This window comes from Amblyomma maculatum, chromosome 6 (assembly GCF_055883805.1).
Source record: "Amblyomma maculatum isolate TAMU_Amacu chromosome 6, ASM5588380v1, whole genome shotgun sequence".
NCBI classification, from domain to species: Eukaryota; Metazoa; Arthropoda; class Arachnida; order Ixodida; family Ixodidae; genus Amblyomma; species Amblyomma maculatum.
In genome coordinates, this window is record NC_139349.1 from 93,965,901 (window position 1) to 93,988,043 (window position 22,143).

At 45.1% G+C, this 22,143-nt stretch overlaps 1 protein-coding gene across 1 annotated transcript in view; it reads left to right on the forward strand.

The window, feature by feature from the left end:
* Nucleotides 1-5,091: 5,091 nt before the first annotated feature.
* LOC146186257 (angiotensin-converting enzyme-like) overlaps nucleotides 5,092-22,143 on the forward strand; it is a 91,496-nt gene continuing 74,444 nt past the window's right edge. The window contains exons 1-4 of the mRNA XM_084608020.1: nucleotides 5,092-5,317; nucleotides 15,632-15,914; nucleotides 17,333-17,532; nucleotides 19,324-19,503. Coding sequence (XP_084464146.1) covers nucleotides 5,092-5,317; nucleotides 15,632-15,914; nucleotides 17,333-17,532; nucleotides 19,324-19,503 — 889 coding nt within the window. The remainder of the gene's footprint in view (nucleotides 5,318-15,631; nucleotides 15,915-17,332; nucleotides 17,533-19,323; nucleotides 19,504-22,143) is intronic.

A 22,143-nucleotide genomic window follows, 5' to 3' on the forward strand; every position in this document is an offset into this window, starting at 1 on the left:
GGGACCATGTTGGGAGCCCTATGCGGCGCCACGTGCACTCGGGTTTCTGAGAAGTAAAACCCCTTGTCAGAACCAGCCTGTGGTTTCTTGGCTGAAGAATAGAAATGTACCTCCTCTCCTCGCCGTTCCCAAGCTTTTCCCGCCAACAAGTGATCACGCCCAACGAATGAATGCCGGACCAGTCAGTGCTTCAGACCATCAGTGCAGTGAAGTGTTCGATTGGATGCCGATACCTGAGGGGCGTGCCCTGGATTTGGTTGGTCAGCATCTTCAGAGAGGGGCTGGACATAGGGGGTTTTTAAGGACGCTGCAGAGCACGAAATGTCGCTCTGGGCCCTGGGTAAACGGCTCATCCAGTCGCTTCTCGCTATGAACTCTTAACGCTTGCCATTTTTGCTGATGTACCCTTCTTTTTCGTGTAAATATTGTAAATAAGTTTTCTCAAAGTGCCATTAAACCTGCTTGTACATATTTCACCAACTTCGAAGATTCAATCCTACTTCAACCCCGAGTCTCTGCACGCTACCAAGTGAAGGCCGGGTCGACTTAGTCCCAGCGTCGCGACAACTGGTGATCAGCGGTGGGATCTGAATCTACAAGCACAACGACTGGTGCCCAGCGTTGGGATCTGAATCTACAAGCCACAACATCTGGTGATTGGAGGTGGATCTGAAGCTACAAGCCACAACACCTTGTGATCGGAGGTGGCATCTCAAGCAACAAGCAGGAGCAACAATCGGCCAAGAGGGCAGCTCGGAACATCGATCGCATGTGTGGGTGAGTGCTTGGCTTTTCTTCTGATGTGGACCAGGTTCTAGAACAGGGTTAGATTTTAGAACTGGTAAAGAGAGTGTGGAAACGCCTTTAGGTTGGTAGTTTGCACAGTTGTTTTGGAAGTAGCCGACACTCGGAGCGATCATGGACCTACAAAAGCTGCAGAAACCGGACCTGTTGCTATTGTGTGAGGAATTGGGAATTGATACAAGTGGTTTGGCACGAAAACCCTTGATTTTAAAGGCAATCACTGATTTGGGAGCCGATGATGAGGAGCTCAGTGAAGCATGGAACCTCATCGCCCAAAACAAGGAGGAACAACTCGGACAGGAAAAGAGGCGTGAGCGCGAACGTCAGAGGGAAAAAGAGGAAAGGGAGCGCGAACGTCAGAGGGAAAAAGAGGAAAGGGAGCGTGAACTTGAGAGAGAAAAAGAGGAAAGGGAGCACGAACGTGAGAAGCTTGAGAGAGAAGCAAAAAGGCGGGAGCTAGAAATTGAGCTCCGGAAATTAGAAGTAGAGTTGAGCAAGAGGTCGGGCAATTGTCCCCAGCTAGCGGTACCTCTTCTCAACAAGGAGGCAGATTTCAAGATGTCAAAGTACATGCAGCCATATGTGATATCAGGGGATATCGGTCTGTATCTGGGTAACTTTGAGCGAACTTGCGAAGAACTGTCCTTCCAGCGAGACACGTGGTCTCAGAGATTATTGACGGTTCTGCCCTGCGAGGCAGCGGAGGTTGTCGCGCGGCTAAACAAGGAGGACGCGGACAACTACGAGAAGGTCAAAGCTTGCCTTCTGATTTTCGGAGACAGAGATGTGCAGGCCTTAACACGTTCAAAGGCGCGAGAACTAGCTACACTGCTCATTTCAGAAAAATCAACAGCGGAGGAAACGGCAGTTAAAACAGTGGTAAATGCGGAAAATAGCGGGCCAGAAAACTTTGAGAGCGAGGCATCTCAGATAAGTCAACATGAAAGTGAGCTTGATAAGACACGGAATGAGGACGTTCTTGAAAGTAACCTCTTGCCGCCAGTGTCTAGTAATCTCACGAGACTTTTAAGTGGAACCCGAGAGGACTTAGCTATGGAGCAAGCCAATGATCCCAAGAATAAGCTCGAAGTACAGTGGGAAGGACCTGCTAAAGTCGTTGCAGAGCTTTCTGACACTAACTACGCAGTGAAAATCCCCGATAGGCGTAAAGCAGTGCGCATTTATCATTGCAATCTTATGAAGCCTTATGTGCAGAGGGAAGCCGTGGTAAATCTAACGTTAAACCTTCCCGAGGAGATGGGGGACAACTTGATTTGCCTCAGCGGAAAAGGAAGCAACGCTCAGGAGCTTCTCAAAAAGACGGAGCAGAGAGGAGAACTAAAGAAATCCCAGCTGTCCGATCTGGGCGAGATAATAACAGAGTTTGAGGCCTGCTTCGTGGACAGGCCAGGCAGAACTGATTTGACTGAGCACGATATTGAGCTGACTTCAGACGTGCCAGTGCGATCAAGGTGCTACCGATTCTCTCCAAGGCAAAGAGAAATTCTGGATAGGGAAGTAACTCGCATGCTGGAATTGGGAGTAATAAAACCCTCGGAAAGCGATTATGCTTCGCCTATGATCTTAGTAGAAGCTCCAGGTAAAGACCCTAGGCCTGTGGTAGACTACCGAAAGCTAAATTCTCTCACCAGGGATCAAGTGTATCCTATTCCGAATATTGAGGAGAGAGTAGAACAGGTCAGTAGAGCGGCATATGTGACTACGCTGGACCTTACTCGAGGATACTGGCAAGTACCGCTCACTGAACGCGCCAGCAGATACGCGGCTTTCGTCACTCCGACGGGCAGCTACCAGCCAACAATGATGAGTTTCGGGCTCAAAAATGCTCCATTTTGTTTTTCCCGACTCATGGATAGGGTTTTAAAGGGGTGTGAAACATTCGCGGTGCCTTATTTAGACGACATTGCGGTTTTTTCCGACTCATGGGCGGACCATATGGTACATCTAAGAGCTGTACTGAGCCTTTTGCGTCAAGCTGGACTAACCGTAAAGGCCGAGAAATGTTGCCTGGCAAGGGCGACCGTGGACTACTTGGGTCACAATGTAGGTCAAGGTTTCAGGAAACCCAGCGAGATTAAGATTTCTGCGGTAGCAGACTACCCGCGGCCGAGCACGAAGACGGAAATTCGAGCATTCCTAGGTCTGACTGGATACTACAATCACTACATCCCTAACTATTCAGCTTTGACCAGCCCTCTGACCGACGCTCTCCGCAAGACAGAACCGACAAATGTAGTCTGGGACGAACAAAAGGAAGCCTCCTTCGTAAACCTGAAGGCTGTGCTGATTAGCCGTCCGGTATTGCGAGCTCCAGACTATGACCGAGAATTCACGGTCCAGTGTGATGCCAGTGATCGAGGGCTAGGTGCTGTTCTCTGCCAGAGAGATGACGACGGTAATGAGCACCCCGTGCTCTACTTGAGCAGAAAACTGAGTTCTAGAGAGAGGGCTTATTGCGCGTCAGAGAAAGAATGCGCTTGCATTGTATGGGCCATTCAAAAATTGCAGTGCTATCTTGGAGGGGCCAAATTCACCGTAGAGACGGACCATTGTCCCCTGGCTTGGCTGCAAACTGCGACATCGAAGAACAGTCGCCTTCTTAGGTGGAGCTTGATTTTACAGCAGTACAATTTTGAAATAAGATACAAAAAGGGGAAGTTAAATGGGAATGCGGACGCGCTTAGCCGCTCTTTCTAAGCGGTCCGAGATGTTCCTCACCATGTATCCAAATTGATAATCAGGTTTTTTTTTTTTTTTTTCGTGCGCTTGTATATGTGTGACTATGTAAAGCAGCACGTTTGGTTTTCTAGGAATACGTGGGTCCTGAACGTCTTGAGAGTGGGCTTTTCTCGAACAACAATGGCAGTTTTCTTTTGACCTGGTCTCTTCAGACGGGAGCCGAGTGCTTGCTTCGACATGTGGTTGAGTTTCAGACAGCTCGAGCAATTTGGCCTACAACAATCAAGACAACGCGACAAGCAACAGCGAGCTTCAAGCGTTCACGTGCAGGCCATTAAGTCGTCTCTTCATGCAGCAGCTGGGACTGCTGCCCTCCGAGACTCTTCTGGCGGGGGAGGAGGCTGTTACGACCAAGCATCCACAATTGCGCGCTCTATTGTTCGCCTGTGGGCATGGATAAGTTTTGTGAATATGTGGTGATGGTCCAATGGCTCTAAGTGAGCCTGTTTCCAGGAATCTTGTTTTGTAAGCATGTTTTGCTTTGTGGACAACCTGCAAATGCCAAATTGACCCTGTCAAGAGAACGTCTGGAAAAACACAAAGAAACGTCCCCCTGCGGGAAATAGCAGGAAGTGCTTTCTTTCTTTTGTTCACCCTTCCAGTCGAGAAGTGCTATCCTCCAGTGATGAATGCCTCCTATCCAAAGGAGACGACAGAGTGACATGTCCGCTGACGTGCAGGACAAGAAAGGAGCATGACTCATACGGCCATTAAGTGATTTCCCGGGAATGCAGGAAAGATTTGCAATTGTCGAAAAGGGACCATGTTGGGAGCCCTATGCGGCGCCACGTGCACTCGGGTTTCTGAGAAGTAAAACCCCTTGTCAGAACCAGCCTGTGGTTTCTTGGCTGAAGAATAGAAATGTACCTCCTCTCCTCGCCGTTCCCAAGCTTTTCCCGCCAACAAGTGATCACGCCCAACGAATGAATGCCGGACCAGTCAGTGCTTCAGACCATCAGTGCAGTGAAGTGTTCGATTGGATGCCGATACCTGAGGGGCGTGCCCTGGATTTGGTTGGTCAGCATCTTCAGAGAGGGGCTGGACATAGGGGGTTTTTAAGGACGCTGCAGAGCACGAAATGTCGCTCTGGGCCCTGGGTAAACGGCTCATCCAGTCGCTTCTCGCTATGAACTCTTAACGCTTGCCATTTTTGCTGATGTACCCTTCTTTTTCGTGTAAATATTGTAAATAAGTTTTCTCAAAGTGCCATTAAACCTGCTTGTACATATTTCACCAACTTCGAAGATTCAATCCTACTTCAACCCCGAGTCTCTGCACGCTACCAAGTGAAGGCCGGGTCGACTTAGTCCCAGCGTCACGACAACGTATGTTTTGTCGCCACAGACGTAAGTGGATAAAGGATGCCCGCACACACTCAAGTGCCGCTCCCATAGCTGCCCCCCCCCCCCCCCCCTTCCTTACCACCATTGAGCGCACAGAAAATGTGTCAAATATTTCGCGCGTACGCGAAGCCTGTCAGGGTGCGTCCGCTTGGATAGGAACGTCAACGTCGCGTGGTAGAAAGAGATGCCAGACCCGGCCGTCCTGTGCCTATGTGACCCCCCAGGTCGTGAGATCGACCGGGAGAGGCCGGCGTGGACGCGGCGATTGGTTCCGTCAGGGAGCATAGATGGGCCTCATTGTGCCTCACGTGACTCGCAGATGCCGGAAGAGTTGTCACGCAACCGGTGGGTGGCACGCTCACTAGAAACGAAGTCAGGCACGGTCACACGTGTTTCGATGAGTGTGCAAAGTGAGCAAATAATCTAAGAATGGAAATGTTCTTTGTTCCGCTTCCTGTTCCCACTTTCCTCTGCCCAGTGCATTCGAAACCTGTTTTCTTGTCCCTGGAAGCTAGGTATTCTCAATAACATTGTAAGTATTTAAAGCATCGTCAATGCAACTAGATCTCATTTCCGGGTATTGCATCATTGATGCTGGTGTTGTGTCTCAGTGCATAAGTACGGCGATAGTTTTGAGTGAGTGTTTCCGTGAGGCTACGTATTTGTAGCTTTGTGTGACAAGCGATAATACTAGCACCGAATTGTCTCAACGTTCGTTTCCGTCGGTGTTATATAATAACAGAAGAAACTTGCGCCAAACACTACCTTAAATTCCGCCTCTTTCCCGAAATGGGGCTGCACATTTGCAAAGTTTGTTTAAAAATCGAAACGGCAGATAGAAGGAAACCGCAGAGACATTTAAAAAACAAAAAGAGTTAAGAATTGTTTATTTTCAATTCGTCCTTAAAGACGCTATTTTAAGAGAGATTTTTTTTTTTTTTGCAACATGCGTATGGAAGATGTTTCGCAACTTAGTTATTTTGTCGCTTTGATTTTTTTTGGAAAACAGCGAATGCAGGATCAGGTGGAGAAAACGGAGGAGACGGGGAGGGGACCCGGCAAATTACTTTACGCACAATATCTACTTTCAGCTCTTCGTGCAAACATAACAAATACAAGTTTTCACTCCGCAGAGACTCTGAGCATTTACCGGCACTCCCTAAGTCACATATTTTCCATTTTGACCCTAGCCAAAAAGACGGTGTGGATATATCCCGGATCCCGGATATAAGAACCGTGTAAAGTAAAACTTTCCGCCCCTCTTAAAATACATATAAACTTTACAAGAACAAGGAGCTCGGCGAAACCGAAAGAGAGAGCCAAAACATCGTCGACGTACGTTTTTACTACTGTATTTTTGAAAATTCTTGAGAGGCTTAAGCGTATAGAAGCGACTGTATAGAAACAGCCGAAAGCAACTGCGGTGCCAGCACCAAGGTAATATCGAGAGACATGACAACGAGGCGGCTCATTCGATGCTTGGCTGTAAGATGGTCAGAGGTTGCTTTAAGGTGAAAATGTAAGATAGGGCGAATTTAATGATTCGAGAAAAAGAAAGCAGTTATAGAAAACTAAATGTACATGGGAGACAGGTCGTAAACCACACAATAGAGAGAGTGAAAGGCCACTTCTTTCTCCTCAATACCAGGCCCTTAGAAGGAACAAAGTGAAATGCATGCAGTTAATTTTCCTACATATACTTCCTTTAATCGGATGCCGAACAGAGTGTAGTTCGAGGTAATATATAAAATAAATGAATAACAACGAGAGTGTCTCCCTCTCCACTAGTGACCGCTGGTGAAAGTTTGCAGTTTTATTCACTGAGCAGGTTGAGACTGAAACAGCGTATGCAGGTACCTAGAACGTACCGACAGGCGGCTGCCATATTAGCTACAATAAAGCATGAAGAGCAACTCCAGAAAGTGCGGACCATCCCACAGGGACAAAAGCGGCGTCGGCCGAAGCTAGGGCTCCTCCCGGGAGTTGTTCGGCGATCCCTTCGCCCGCGCCTCTTTTTCAAAGCTATTGCATGCTATAAAGGGAACGTCGTTTACGGAACTGCGGAACTGCGGTGACACGGGAGGACACTCGGGTGGGGATCAAGTTTAAGTACACACCGTACGTAGAAAAAGCTTCTAATTGATTTCAAACGCAGAGCAACCAGCAGATACACTTCTGAGACCCAGTACGTCAGCACTCTCGTGACTGCCATATTGAAGGATGCAGGAAATAAAGAATAATCAAATCTGCCACGGCTGAAGTACGGGCCGAGGGTCAGTTTAAAAACTGAGAAATTAGTTTAGTAATTTTGTTTATGAGCTTTAACTTTCCAAAGCGGCTCAGGCTAAGAGAGACGCTGTAGTGAAGGACTCTGGAAATTGCGACCACCTGTGGTCCATTACTGCGCACTGACATTAGACAGCAAACGGGCGCCTTGCTTTTCGCATCCATCGAAAAGCGGCCGCCGCAGTCTGGATTCGATCCCGCATCCTTGGGCCCAGAGGTCGAGTGCCCTAACCACTGCATCACCCAGACGGTGGGACACAAAATGGGAAATTAAAAACTTTGCCAGTACAAAGGGCACGCCCAAATTGCCACTTCTGATGCACATGGCTGCTGAAAAAAAAAAAAAAAACCTAGCAACAGGCAAAACAGCCGTGATACTTGAACCGCCTGAAATCCATTGCGTTTGAGTTGAAAGTGAAAGTTAGAGGCAAAACTTAACGGTGCACTGTACCCTCGCATACTGCTGCGAATGTTGACATGACTGCAAAAAAATAAGCGGAACATATACAACTCGTCAAACGACATCCTTTTGCTTCCTCTGTATAGGGACGTCGAGCCGCATGATGCTTTATAGACACTGCGTTGTATGACGACGTTCAATGCGAATCGATACAAAGTCTGAAAAGCTGGAAGGGACACGACCAAGTTCTTCAGAGGGGCACTCAATGTCATCGTCTTAATTTTTACTTATACAACTACGTGCGTAAGGTATAATGATACCTTTAATCGGAGACGAAATGATACTGCCTAATAATTTATTTCTGAGATTAGCTACGCTAAATTTATTCAAAGGCTAATGCGTTATCTGATTAACGGGTATGCTTTTACGGGCTCATTTTATCACTTTATCTTGAACGATTTAATATCTTTTTTCTCGCGCACGATAAAGTTAGTAACCACACAGCTCATCTGAGTCGACGCAAGACATGAAAACGAAGTAAAAATGTAAACCGGTAGATTGTATGAGAAGACAGAGTAACCGCGCGGTGCAGAGTGTGGCGACAAGGATCTAGCGCGTTTGCCGGCTCGACGCACCGCTGTCTGCAGTGCACGTGCGCTTTTAAAAATAGGCGCAAGTCGGCCGACGATGAACTACCTCTCCACGTTAAGATTAGGGAAGTACTTAGTTGGGGCATGAATGATTCGTTTTGCTTCAAAAAGGCTGTACGCTTAGGAAGCGTTGTTCTTTAAATATTATACTCCTTTCGGCAACGCAATGTACGTTTATATACCTGCATTCCTGGGTAGTTCCTGGGTTAACGTACTAGGCAGTGCCAACTATAATGGCTGGACGGGTCCTTCTTGGTTTCTGCAGACTCGACGTGGTCCGAAATAAATTATTCAGTTGAGCCGTGTCGTTCTTTGCGTTTGCTGGCTACACTGAAGGAAATACAAATATTCTTGGATCGAACCGGCACCCGTATGTAAGTGAAAGGTCCCCAGGCGTTGGCGAAATCGTTGGCATCTTCTCCGCCGTCAGTAAACACAACATGTTGTTTCATGAACGCATATGCGACCACAAAAATCCATAATGGAAGTAGTTATACTACACGTAACGAGACCATCTTTGAACCAATAACGCGAGAGACTGCTCCTATCAGCTAGTGGCTGTCCTCGAATAAATATATTGATAAGGAGTGTAAAGAGATAAGATGAATGGACATACAGGGGAGGGGGTGGGGAGGCAAAATTGACTTTTTTTTTTTTTGTGGTTTCTGTTGCAGCGGGAGGGTTGCCGCTATTTTTGTCTCATGTAAGAAGTTTGGGATCAGTGAACATCTATGGCGTCATCTACAACACAACAAGAGCCAATTCTTCGGCCTTTAACGAATAAAGAGGCAGTCCTTTTTGGTGTTGAAGTCACGATGGTAGTTTACTTTGAGAGCTCCTTTAATTGTATACGTAAACATTTTTGTCAGTACATTTAAATTGTTGCTTTTACGTACATTGTGCAGCCTATCATCGTTTCCCCTTTGCCCTAAGTTCCCGACCGCCGCAGCAAAAACAGAAACTTGGCGATGCGGATCGACCAAGGAACAGCAGCACTTCCAGCTTTCACAATTCGATACGCGCTCCGAAGACTCGCTGAATGGTCTCCTCCTTCCCCTCACTGTCTCCTGTTATCGCGCAAGTTCTCCGACGCTGAGTCGCCATCCTACGGCGTCCCGTAAATAGACTCCGACTGAGATCCCATTGAACCTTTTGTCTTCAAGCTCAGACACTATGGTGGCGCTCTGTTTCAAGTCGTGACGCACGCGTTCGAGACGGCAGCGAGCGCGCTCCTATTAGGAGCTGCAGATTACAGTGCGAGGCAACAACGGCGGCGGCCCGCGTTTGACCCCTTTCCCATCTGGACCTTGACTAGGTGCCTCTTTCTAGCCGGGATAATCGGCTAACGGTCCTCCGCCGCTCACGAGGAGAAAACCGGGTAACCTTCTCCGGCCTTCTCGCATTCTCGACTCCTCCTCGTCCCCTTACACTCGCACGCGTGCACGAGAGTCGGGATCCGCTCGTGTTGCGGGCTCCTTCGTAATCGCGTGGACGTGGCCAGCGGGGAATCGAAGACGAAGCATGGTCATGTTCAGCTCCGCTGAATATCCAGTGAAAGAAGATCCTAACCCCGTTACGGCAACGGGAGCCAATTCACCCACGGTACGACGTCACGCATCGTCGGCTGGAGAACGCCTCCTAGAAGCTTGTGCCGGACTTGCGAGTGGTGTTTGCTGTAGCCTGACGATACGATCACTCATTCATACGGAGAGAGAGTGGGAAAAGGACACGCTCTCCGTATTATCGTAACTTTAACGGACCGTACTCTACCGAGAGGACTATGGTGAAAAGCTGCTCAGAAGTTGTTTCCTTCCTCTATGCTGCTCAGTCACAAGGAGAAAAGGCCGCAGCATCCAAATACGCTGTCCCGTGTGCTTAGTTCGAGGATCGTGACCGGTGTAAGCGAATCCTCAAGTGGACGGACTGAGAAAGCGGTCCTAAAGCGCCAGCACGTGTCCCACTGTGTGTCGCAATGGCTGGATTCATTGGCGCATAATTTATTCTGGGGTATCCAGCGAGGGCGGTAATCGTATAATCTGTGTATTGCCGGTCGTGATGTGCGACCTACTGCGACATTTTAAATGCGGAGATAATTTATTTATTTATTCAAAATGCCTTACAGGGCCCAGAACGGCATTGAGTAAGGGGGGCAAAATAACGAATTAAGTTCAAACATTTAGTTAAATACAACGCGTAGTAGAAGAAAAAGAGTAAAACCAATTATGATTATACAGGGCAAATATAATCATAAGACATACATCGCCGCGGGCAACAGTTTAGTAAAGAGTATATAAAAAGTGGCAAGTTTGTATCACATGTGCTCAATACACATCTAAAGAATAAGCAGTAGCCATAAAAAGTGCGAATTGTTGAAACTGCACAAGAAACCAACCCACAATATATTAGTAACGAAGAGAAAAAGAACTTATGGGACAGTAAAACTTATAAAAAGACCTAAAGAAAGTCATTAATGAAAATGTTTGTGCAGCTGGTCTTGGAATGGGTTTGTGATTGCTGATGGATGCGATACTGTCGGGAAGATCATTCCAAATAACAATGGCACGTGGAAGTGCAGATGAATTGCAGGCTTCGGTTCTTTCATGTATGCGCATAGTACTGTACTTGTTATGTAGGCGGCGTGAAATGTGCGTAGGATCTTCGACGGGGAAGGGAGATGGCCTGGTGCTGTGACGATATTTGTGAAGTAAGCATAAAAGAGCGATGGAGCGACGAATTTCTAAAGGTTCGAGGGAGATATCAAGTTTGATATTATTTATGCTGAAATTGGGACTGAACTTTTGTGTGATAAAACGAGCGACTCTATTTTGCACGGATTCAAGGAAGTTGTTCAGGTACTTTTGATATGGGGACCACATAGGTGAAGCAAATTCTAATTGAGGATGCACTACTGTCAAGTAAGCCACTTTTCTCGCGTTATTACGGGCGTTTCACGAGCTTCTTAGCGTTAAGGCAGGGCCACAAAAACTTCAGGCCTTCGTTCTGAACGTGGTAACCAATAGCTGGACATTAATTAGTTTAAGGTTATAAAAGAAAAAAACAGCAATATGAGAAACATTTCATAAGAGATTTCTGATGAACTGTCATATTTGAGAGTGCTTATTCAAAAGGATCGATATTTATAGCTCTTCGCCACGATGAATTTCGGTTTGCGTTACGTATATCCTAATCTCATTTATGAAATAATATTGTTATGTTCCCACTATATTCACGAAAAAAGCAGAAAAAGGAGGACAAAATGTGGGGAAGCAAAAAAAGTAAATAGTCTTCTTCAAACCAATCGTTGTTGGAGGTATGTTGTTACTGTTTGAAACGTCCAGCATTGCTCCGAAAAGCACTGATAAAGTAACATTGAAGTAAGCGTAATAAGAAAGGGGGAAAAGCTCCATAGGTTTTCAAAGGGTAAAAATGGGGCTTTTGAAGCACAAAAAGACAATCTTGCAAAATATACCGATACGACGAAAAAAAGAAATGAAATACAGAACTGCAAGGTAATGAAACTGATATCTCATATCGCGAACTCCTTCGCAGGTATCCCCTTTTACTTGGATCATTCTAAAAAAGTTCGCGATATAAAAAAAACGTCGAAACTAATGCCTCTTTTTTTTTTTTTTTTTCGTCTTATCTCCATTGCTTTGATCCTTTTCCTCGAATTCATTCCGGCCAACAATAAAAAATAAATTGCATTCTCTTGGAAGAACTCGTCGAGTGGGGACTTTTCGGATGTAATCTCCGGCCGCGAATCGCACGAACCATAATAACCAGTCCACTGAAGGACTATATAACAGACTTGTCGCTATATCACGGGGGCTTTTAATCGGTTGCTCAGCCTGGTTTGTTCGAGATGAAAAAAGTAAGCCAGTAGCATTTTACTAAGATGGCAACATTGACGAGCTTGGATTGCGGCCGCTGAGTTCAGTCCACTTCATCCGCTATTCCCATAGGAAGAGGCAACACCCTGAGAACGTACTTTCTGTGTTTGTTTTGACGGAAGGGACGAAGCGCGCTGAAGGCGGCGTCCCCAGCGACTTGAGAGACATCAAGTGGCCGGGTGTTAGCGCGGCGTAATGAAAGTGTGGAAAATCAGAGCAAATATTTTCTTTGAAACCGCGCAAGCAGAGGGAGGCACAAGTCACCTAAAGGCTGTTGATGGGAAGAAGCCTTTTCTGGGTGTAATTTTGGTACGTCACCTCGTATGTGCTTGCGTCTGTGCGCTTGCTTGAGCGCGTGTTTAGAGAGCGGGGTGCTTGTGCGCATGCTCGTGTGCGGGGGCTATGTGGGAGAGAAGCCTAAAAATCCTCACTGCGCCTGCGCGGAGCCAACGTCACTGTTTTAGGTGGATTTTGGGCTCTGACAGTCTGCGGTTCAGGGACGGCGAGCTACAAAAGCTGTAAGGCGTCTTCGAACACGGCCAAGACTTAAAACCTGAGGTGCGGTATATCACAGTACTTTCTTTGTGTGTGTACGTGTTTGCGTGTGTGTGTGTGTGTGAGAGAGAGAGAGAGAGAGAGAGAGAGAGAGAGAGAGAGAGAGAGAGAGATAGAGAGACACTGGAGATTATAATTTAGTTGCCCTAAGCACTCGGAATAATCAATACAAGCTTCTTAAGGCATTAGTTTTGAAATCTCAGCGTCTGCAAGACAGCTGTCAGCACTTTCCCGTGATTACATAATGTCTTCACTTCACCAGTTGTGAAAAGGCCATTACAACTTCAGCAAGTCTCAGAAGGTGACAATGACAGGTTACTCCGGCGGTCAGTTATGGAGGCTATAAGCTAAGAAGTAGCGTAAAGTTCGAACTAAGTCTTTGCCTCTTTTCTTTTAGGTAAATTGCGTATTAGGAAGAAAAAATAAAAACCTTGTATATGTTCTCCTGAGCCGAACACATCTTTATCTTTACAGCGGTAAATGTAGGGTCCAGAGCCTTCATAAGATAGCTGCAGAACAGCACCTCACTAAAACCCGTGAGCCTTTCATATAATAAAGTTATCTCTTTTCTCTTTCATATCATGTACCATCTTATATGTACGTGATGCCTGTAGTCAACTACGACGCGTTTCGAGCTGCGATTTTCTTTGCAGCAGCTCTTGTAGCTTATCGTACTTTTACAGTCGTACTTGTATAATTGTGCAAGTATCGTGGTACTGATGAGTCCACAACTGCGATTTGCTCATTTAAGTACGGCACTTTTCAAAAGCCCAACTGGCCGGCATGGCCAAAATACAGTCCCTGTGGAGAAAAAGTCAAATTTGTCGCAATGTGGATGCTATTGCGAAAGATAGCTTGCCACTCTGTCATTGCCGGCACGCCGACGCTTGACGATGTGCGTGTCGTCATTTCCCGTAAGGATTACGCTAAGCGTGGACGTGCGCTTTGCTCCGATACATTGATCTCGTTGTCACTCACCGTCGCTAGTGTTGCCTGGTGACCACGTCTTCTTTTTCACGCTGTCACTACGTTCGTACTCTGCGTGACACCGCTTTTACTGCTTTGTTTGCAGTCCTCGTGTTGCTTCTTGTAACTTGTCGACCGCACTCACGGAAAGCGCTGTCAAAGCGACACAGAGCTTCCATATGCTGTGTTTTACAAACCTATCGAAGTGCCGCTTCGTTGTTGATGGTTAGTTGTGTAAACCGGGTATTCGAAACAAGTTTCAGTTTTTTCAGTTTTCTTTTTCTTCCTTATAAAAATCTTTACCAGATTGCTAATCAGTGCTCTTTGTCTCTAAACACCGTCGACGCGTTTGAAGACTATTGTTAAGGTGTCTGCGCTCTTTGCCCTTTTGTCTGTGAACTCAGAAGCCGTGATGCATGTGCGTAAAGTTTTGTTTTTGTTGTAGACCAAACTGTTTCAATAAACAAATTTCATTTAATTAGTTCGATTTCTGTCATCACTGAGAATAGGGTGAACTGATTGTCCAAGCTTCTACATTCTTTTTCAGACTCGCTAAATACCTCCACCGGATGCGATGTTTTTTCTTGCACTGACATTCACAATCTGGCTAACAAGAGCGAGTGCGTACTGGAATACAGGTAAGCAGTTTATCCTCTAGCAATATAGAACAAACATACCGTTCATGTCCACTGATTTCTGCACTCGGGTAACCATATAGGATTAGTAATCTGAGATGGTTATTTAAACAAAAGGAGACCAATGTTTGAGTTTGGCTTTAGGCCATAAATTGCCTCCTCTGGTCACTTTCGGAAAATTTTGTTTGCGTTATACGCGCATCCAAGCAATGACCCGTTATTTTTGCGGCGTTGACAGGTATTTCGCGCCTTGATGTTACAGTGTTATCTTGAAAGCCTTATTATCACCTGACAAACACGACAAAAAATGATCCTTTTGACAAAAAAATATGTAGTGCGATGAGTGGAACAGAAATTCTTACTGAGTCCATAAAACTTTAAATATTGAATTCCCTCAACAGTTTCAGTTACGAATAACAACATCATTAAGAGAAATGCCCGAAGACGATTTAACCGTAGCACATAAATTTATAAACTTACCAAGGCTGGTTGGAGGTGGAATAGTATAAAAAGAACTCACTGCAATATACTTGTCTTTCCCATTTTCAATGCGGTATGCCTGCAACCAAGGTGACGAGGGTTGGAATCGGGATTGTAGAGGAAGTGTTGGTGTTGGGATCATAGCGCCATGCCTCCCAAATCTAGTTTTTGTATTTTATATATCCTTCGGGTATAGTAAGCACGTCTTGTAGAGATTGCATCGAACTCTTTCAGCAAGAGTTTAACATTTTGGGCCGATGGAACTTTAACAAAAATCCTGACCTGTCTGATGTATATCCTAATCAAGGTGCCTGGTCATGTTCCGGCAATTATTTTCCAGAAAAAGAAAGCAACAGAGATATAGGAAGCGTGCAGAGTGAGTCAGAGAAATAACTCAAGTTAGTGACATTCTAGTGGAAATTGAGAAGAAGAAATGGGCATGGGCAGGACATGTAGTGCGAAGAGAGGATAACCGATGGTCGCTTAGGGTAACAAACTGGATTCCAAGGGAAGGAAAGCGCAGCAGGGGGCGGCAGAAGTTAGGTGGGTGGATGAGGTTAAGAAGTTCGCAGGGGTCAAGTGGATGCAGCTAGCACAGACCCGGGTTAAGTGGAGAAATATGGGAGAGGCCTTCGCCCTGCAGTGGGTATAATCAGGCTGATGATGGTGGTGATGATGATGAGATATCGAGATGTGCCAAGTTGAACTGATGGCGTTCCAATACGCTTTTCTTGCGGCAAGATATTTATTGCAACTTCGAATAAACCGCGTGTTCCAATGAAGCTAATTTCACTTCGCGACATTACAGCATACTGTGTGCGCATACGGAGTGAAAGCTGATAAGGCATATTTCTCTGCGTAGGATCGAAGTGCGCAGCAGAGGAGAAGCTGGTCGCCTTCGAGGAGGAGTACAGGGAGATGACAAACCGCCTTCAGAAGGTCGACTGGAATTTCGCCACAAACATGACCTCCAAGAGCAAGGAGGAGCGCGACAACTTTCAGCCGCTCTACAACGTTTGGATGACGTCTTGGAAGAACTGGGCCAGGGCTTTCATCGACAACGCGGGAACGTGTCCGCAGTCTTCCATGCAGCTTATCGGCATGATGAAGAGCGGAATTGTCATGCATGATCCTCACAGGGCAAAGTAAGAACCCTACAATGTCTTTCTCATAAATCTAACCGCGGCCATACCGAGCCCTTGTGCTCTCAACATGATTAAGCGGCCCGCTTTGTTTACAAGGTTAGCGTCTCACTCGAGACATTTATGGTTCTTAATGGTCGCTGCACGCGTGCTAGGATGCAATGATAATTCGCAGTGGGTGTCCAAAGATCAACACATTTAAGTAGGAAGTTTCGCTCAACAACAACAAAAAAAAAAAAAGATAACTAACATTAATGATAGGTAATTTATTTCGGATACGACAAACCGTGCAGAGATAAGTTCTGACCTTTGCTGTTATTCGGCTTAAACCGGAAGATATTACATATTAAAGTCATTTTTCTTACTGGCTGGCGGAAGCTGGTTCGACTTTGGGAGGCAGTATTTAGATGGATGTGAGATATTGAAAAAGCCCGCACTCGGTAAATAACTACAGGTGGTCGGAATTAATTCGGTGCCGTCCACTATTGCGTCTCTCATAGCATATGTGTCAATTTGGGACGCTGACACTGGAGCTACAATCTGCTTACCAAATATATTTCTGCAATGAAGATGCATAAATGTTTCCTCCTTTTAGGTGGACTGGGAATATCAGATATAAAAAAAAACTTAGCAGCTATTGAATAGGAAAGCATCAGCCTTCCGCTGTGCTTCGCGTGAAATTTTAAGGTTGTGACAGACCTTAATGTGCACCAGTTTTTAAAAGAAAGCGCTCACTAAAAGGATTTTTTTTTTTTTTGGCAGAGTCTCGGATAATAAAGGGAAGTAATGGCAACAGCCGATGGTGTGGAGCGGGAAATTATGAGGAAGGGCAGTAATAAAGCTATAAAATTTAAGGTGAAAGCCTTCACAAGCGCATAAGTGTGGACAGGATGCATGCGTCCGTGGAGGATGTCACACCGTCATGGTGGAGAAACGAATTGATTTGAGTAAAAAAAAAATGATTGTGCGGGGTCGAGGGTGCAAAAATGTGCCTGCGCAATTTTTTTTTTCATGTATGGTAACTAGTTAATTAAACTAAAAAAAAGTCAATTCAACGCCAAAAATGGCGATATCGCGTGCAGTCATCAAAACAGCCACGGACGTCGAAATTGTGTAAAAACCTCCAAAACGTTGCAAAGCTTTATGTCAGGCCTCATCATTGCATTACAATATCGAAAATAGTCAGTGAAGAGTAAAATAGAGGAAAAGTAGTAAAAGAGAAAAATAGTAAAAACAGCCAAAAGAGAATAAAGTAGAAAGAATAAAAAGCAGAGAAAAAGGAGAAAGAAAAGAAAAAAAGAAAAAGAAAATCAGTGAAAAAATTGCAAACGAGTGCCATGAGCCACAGGAAAGGATTTCGCCTTATCGCACTTACCAGATATCTAAGTGGCTCCAACTTATTTTTAATTTTTCGTTTACAGAAAAGTTTCCCAACTTCGTACAACAATGATCTCATACTCTGCCAACAATATAAACCAAGACTTGGAAAGGTACATGACTCAAGCCACTGATCCGACTGAGTTGAAGGCTCGCTGGCTCCGATGGGCACAGTGGCAGAACACATCGGTAGAATGCTTCAAAGCGCTGGTATCCATGCTGAATGTCGTTGCCGCCAGCAACGGTAAGTATAACGATGAGTAATAAAGCCTAACTTTGTGCTTATGACGCTTAATGCAATGTTTCCGGGCTTAAGAATGAAAGTCATTCAGTGATGACCTCCCGAAGATATGCGCACTTGCTTAAGCCAAACAAAGCTAAAGTCAACCTTTTGATGATAACTGAACCTCTGAGATGGGCACTATTACACCTCAATGAGTAATAGAATATGTTAAATGGAGGCCTACGCACTCGCGTGGTTACTGGGATTTACAAATAGTATGTTTGATGCGGTCAAGACGTTCGAAAGTACCATTATCACGCCGTAAAAATGGGATTCTGTCACTATTAAAATGCTTTTTGTTCTAGCGTGTGGTCATTTTTTGCAGAGATCGTTTTATTTGTTTCACACTTACATTTGCATCAAAGTAAGTGTGGCGGGGAACACTTGAGCAATTTGTTTCTTGAAATATTCCTTTAGGATGCGGAGATTCCACCTTCTGTTGTATCCAAAATAAATTTGTTCTTTCAACGAGAGCTTTAAAAAACACCCGCCCTTTGGTTTTAGATTTGTCGTTGAAGTAGAAGTAGGGAACGTAACTGGACGGTGGTCACCAAGGCAACCACTAGTAGAAGGAGGAGGAATAATGGTTCAAAAGGTACGTGTCATTCATGACGCCCCTAGGACGCGACGCGTCACGGCAAAGGACTATCCTATTGGTCCTAACCCAATTGACTCCCTGTGTGACAGCATAGTTCACCCCCTCGTAAATCCTTCCAGTGCTGTGATCACTGCCCGACACACATTCATGGGGTTCATTATTCAATATCAGACACCGGACCAGCACCTCGAATACAGTTCAGAAGAGCGTGTTGTCGGGCTAGTTGGTTCTGCATAGTATATAAGTAAAAATGCGCAACAACTAAGACAGGACACAGGAAGAAACACATACAACAGTTAACGAGCGCATTTGTTGTGTGCACTAGTTGTTGCGCATTTCTCTTATATACTATGCAGAACCAACTACCTCGAACACGTCTCCAGTAGCTCTTAAAATGGCAAGGGTTCCTTCAGGATTCTCAAAAGGTGGAGGAGGTTTGCTAATTGAAAATAAATATTGCCTGAAAAATGAAATGTTCTGTAACTTCTTTAACTACACATATAAGCATGCGCTACCAAATGTATCACGTCAATATATCATGAAATGAAAATACCTCTACTGCTCTTTTCCGTGAGTTTTCAGGTTTTCTTATATATGCCTTCTTCTAAAAAAGTTTAGTGTTCACGTTTCTAGATTCTGTATTTTAGCTACTCCTTGGCATTTCTAGCAAAGCATTTGCTAATCTCTGCGCTTCTTTCGTCTGTTCTTGCGTAAGGGACTCAATAGACAATTATTTAGTATTGTTGCATAGTTTCACTGCATTGTCTACTTGCTCCCTTCCCCCCCCCCCCCCTCTCCTTTCTTATTCAACGGGATAAAATAGGCCAACACCCTCAGACTTCTCCACCAACGTTTGGCCCTAAAGCACACGCCGCAGCACTGAACAGATAACGGTTCCCCAAAGTGTATGGCGATTAAACACTTTTCATCCTTCTCCTCCTCCTCCCTGGTTTTCCTCCATGATTGTTTATATTTCTAACGGCGCCATTACTGCAGTGCGATGTGAGTGTATACACTGGAATATTTTACAAAATAATAAAATTAGTAAATAACAAATTAACTAATGTATGAAGAAATGAATTAGACGGTTATCTAAAATGGCACTTTTCCTCAACCAATTTCATCCGCACATTTCAACGGCGCACGTGACGCAGGGTACCATCATTACACTGAGTCCTGGAACGAAGGCCTAGACGTGGAGCGGGAGAGCGCTCGTCTCTGGAGGCAGGTAGAGCCGCTCTACCTAGAGTTGCACGCTTACGTACGCGGGGCGCTGCGGCGACGCTACGGGCTGCCAGTTCACCCCCAAGAGCCAATCCCCGTTCACCTTTTAGGTAAGTCTGACTTCTTCGATATATTGCTGGCACAGTCGATAAGTTTTGGCTTTTCATCGGCATTTGTCTTTTGTACAGACAAGAAATTTCGCGTTTGCTGCACCAATGATTTAACGTCCCGGCTTACTCCCGTTTCCGCACTCTCCTTCGCCTTCGAATATTTTATGTACTCCCTCTCACCAAACCGCTGTAATTTATCAACCTCCACTCACTAGTTACACCATGTGAAATCGACATTGCATAGGCACGCACGTACGCACATTCGCTTGCTCACACTTATTGTGACCATATTGTGACCATTGCCACAGAAGCATTGTCTTTGTTGGTAAGTTCTGGCGCGCGTCAATATATCGGTATATATCTTCGCATTTGATGCGTGCTGATTTTAGCTAATTTTAAAGAGGATACATTCACAACTGGCAATATATATATACCCGCTATGCGATAGAAAATGTTCCCCATAAATAATGGAATTTCATACCGCTGATGTCTGAGTCATCAGCTGGACTTAATGAGACATCTTTAGTAGATAAAAGGTCATAGCTGCAACAGGGCATCTTATCGGTGAGATTGGAGGAGCTGTGAGGAAGATAATACTGGCATAATGTCCACAATACGTAGGGAAAGATTGTAACTTGAAAAACACATTGAGGAAACTGAAATTAGCATTATAGTTGCAGGTCAGCTGATATTGTGTTGCATTTCCGTCAGTGGATTATGACAACGAAGTCAAGTCCACGTGAACAACTTTAAATGCGACTCTAGTTTTAACGCAACAAGCACTTACGCTCACGTCAACACATTTCTGGGGTTATTTTCCGAATTCGAGCAAAACAATGAATTTTACTGTGTCTTCTTATTGGATAATGGTCACGCTTAAAATATTCTCATCTAGATCGCACAGGCTTGACAATTTTTAAATTATGCTGTTTTGCTTGCGTCGAGGTGGGTGGGTAGTGGTGGTATAGTTGGTAAAAACAGGGAACGAAAAGAATGTTGCCGGCCTCGCCAACTGCAGTCTTCCGTATTTGCAGCGATGTTTAGAATGTCTGTGATAAGCACTGTCTATCCTGAGTGACTGCTTCCTCCTCATCATCATCATCATCATCACCACCACCAGCCTGACTGTGCCCACGGCAGGGCGAAGGCCTCTCCCATATTTAGGCTAATATAAATATAATTCAATAAAACATGGTGTTAGGCTAGTTGGTGATTCATTCATAAATAAGAATGAAGATAGCACAAAAAAGAACAACCAGAGAAGAAGACACGGCATGAAGAATGCTACAATCAACTACTTGATAGTAGCGTTCTTTTTGTCGGTTTCTCTTCTGTGGTTGTCTTTTTCTGCGCTGTCTTCGTTCCACTTACGAATATAAATATGTTTGAGCTTCCGGATATGTGTCCCTTTTAACGATTGAAATGAAAACAACGCAAAGTGATCATATCAATATATATAGCCTTTGTGCCACCTTCTTCGTTTCGCTGATATCTTGTTTCAGGGGCTCTTTTAATTTTTTTGTTGTTGTTTTGAAGGCTACAGATGGAGCCACTGGGTCAAGGGCCGATTTCTGAAATGTTTTCATCTTTGAGAACGGTGCATGGTTTTGGTTTTGTGGTGTTTAACGTCCCAAAGCGACTCAGGCTATGAGAGACGCCATAGTGGAGGACTCCGGAAATTTTGACCACCTGGGCTTCTTTAACGCGCACTGACATCGCACAACACACAGGCGCCTTGCTTTTTGCCTCCATCGAAAAGCGGCCGCCGAAGCCGGGATTCGATCCCGCGTCTTTGGGAACAGTAGTCGAACGCCGTAACCACTGCGCCACCCCGGCGGGGCGAACGGTGCATGGGTTGCTGGTGATTTCAATGCCGAACTCCATGCTACCACGACTATTCAAGGCCCGAGTGAGAGCTATTGACAACCGGTTACTTAAGCACAAAAAAAAAAAAAAAAAAGAAAAGGGAAAATAGCACTTAATGAGCTACACAGTGCATCCAATATGCAGTTGGAGGAAAAAAAAAAGTAGGCAATTCAATGGAACGAAATGTGTAGAGGTCAGCCGTCGGTAAGGACATACCATTAGTTCGTACAGGCAGGTTCCAGCTGCGGCTGTTTCTGTTAGGTCTTGCTCTTGAGATGACCAATAGCACTGTCAACGCTCTTGGCAGTGCAGTTAGTCCAGATATGAAAAACAGCGGGACAAGGAGCTAAGCCGCATCGACCAGTTATTGGAACATAAAATACCGTCTTATATTGGCTCAGAAGTTCAAGACATATTAAATTAAATATTTTTCTAATCTAGACCTATATGTCTGTAATTATATAGTCAATCTGCTGTTGCGCTAAGAAAAACAAAACCCTTGCGATGCTTTCCAACACATATACTCAGAAATCTTGACGTGACAAAAGCCTTTGAACGTAACCTTTTCTCAAATGGTGTAATTTTAGGATAACAATACATCCGCGTATCTCCGCATACAGGCTTTAAATTTTGTCAATTTTATAAAACGTCACCTCACTGGCTTTCTATCTGTTGTGAGCGCACAACCTTCAGAAGCAAGGTATTGCTACGCAGCAGAAGCTTATGCCATTCATAAGAAAATGTCCATAAAGTATCTTTGAACACTCCACACTT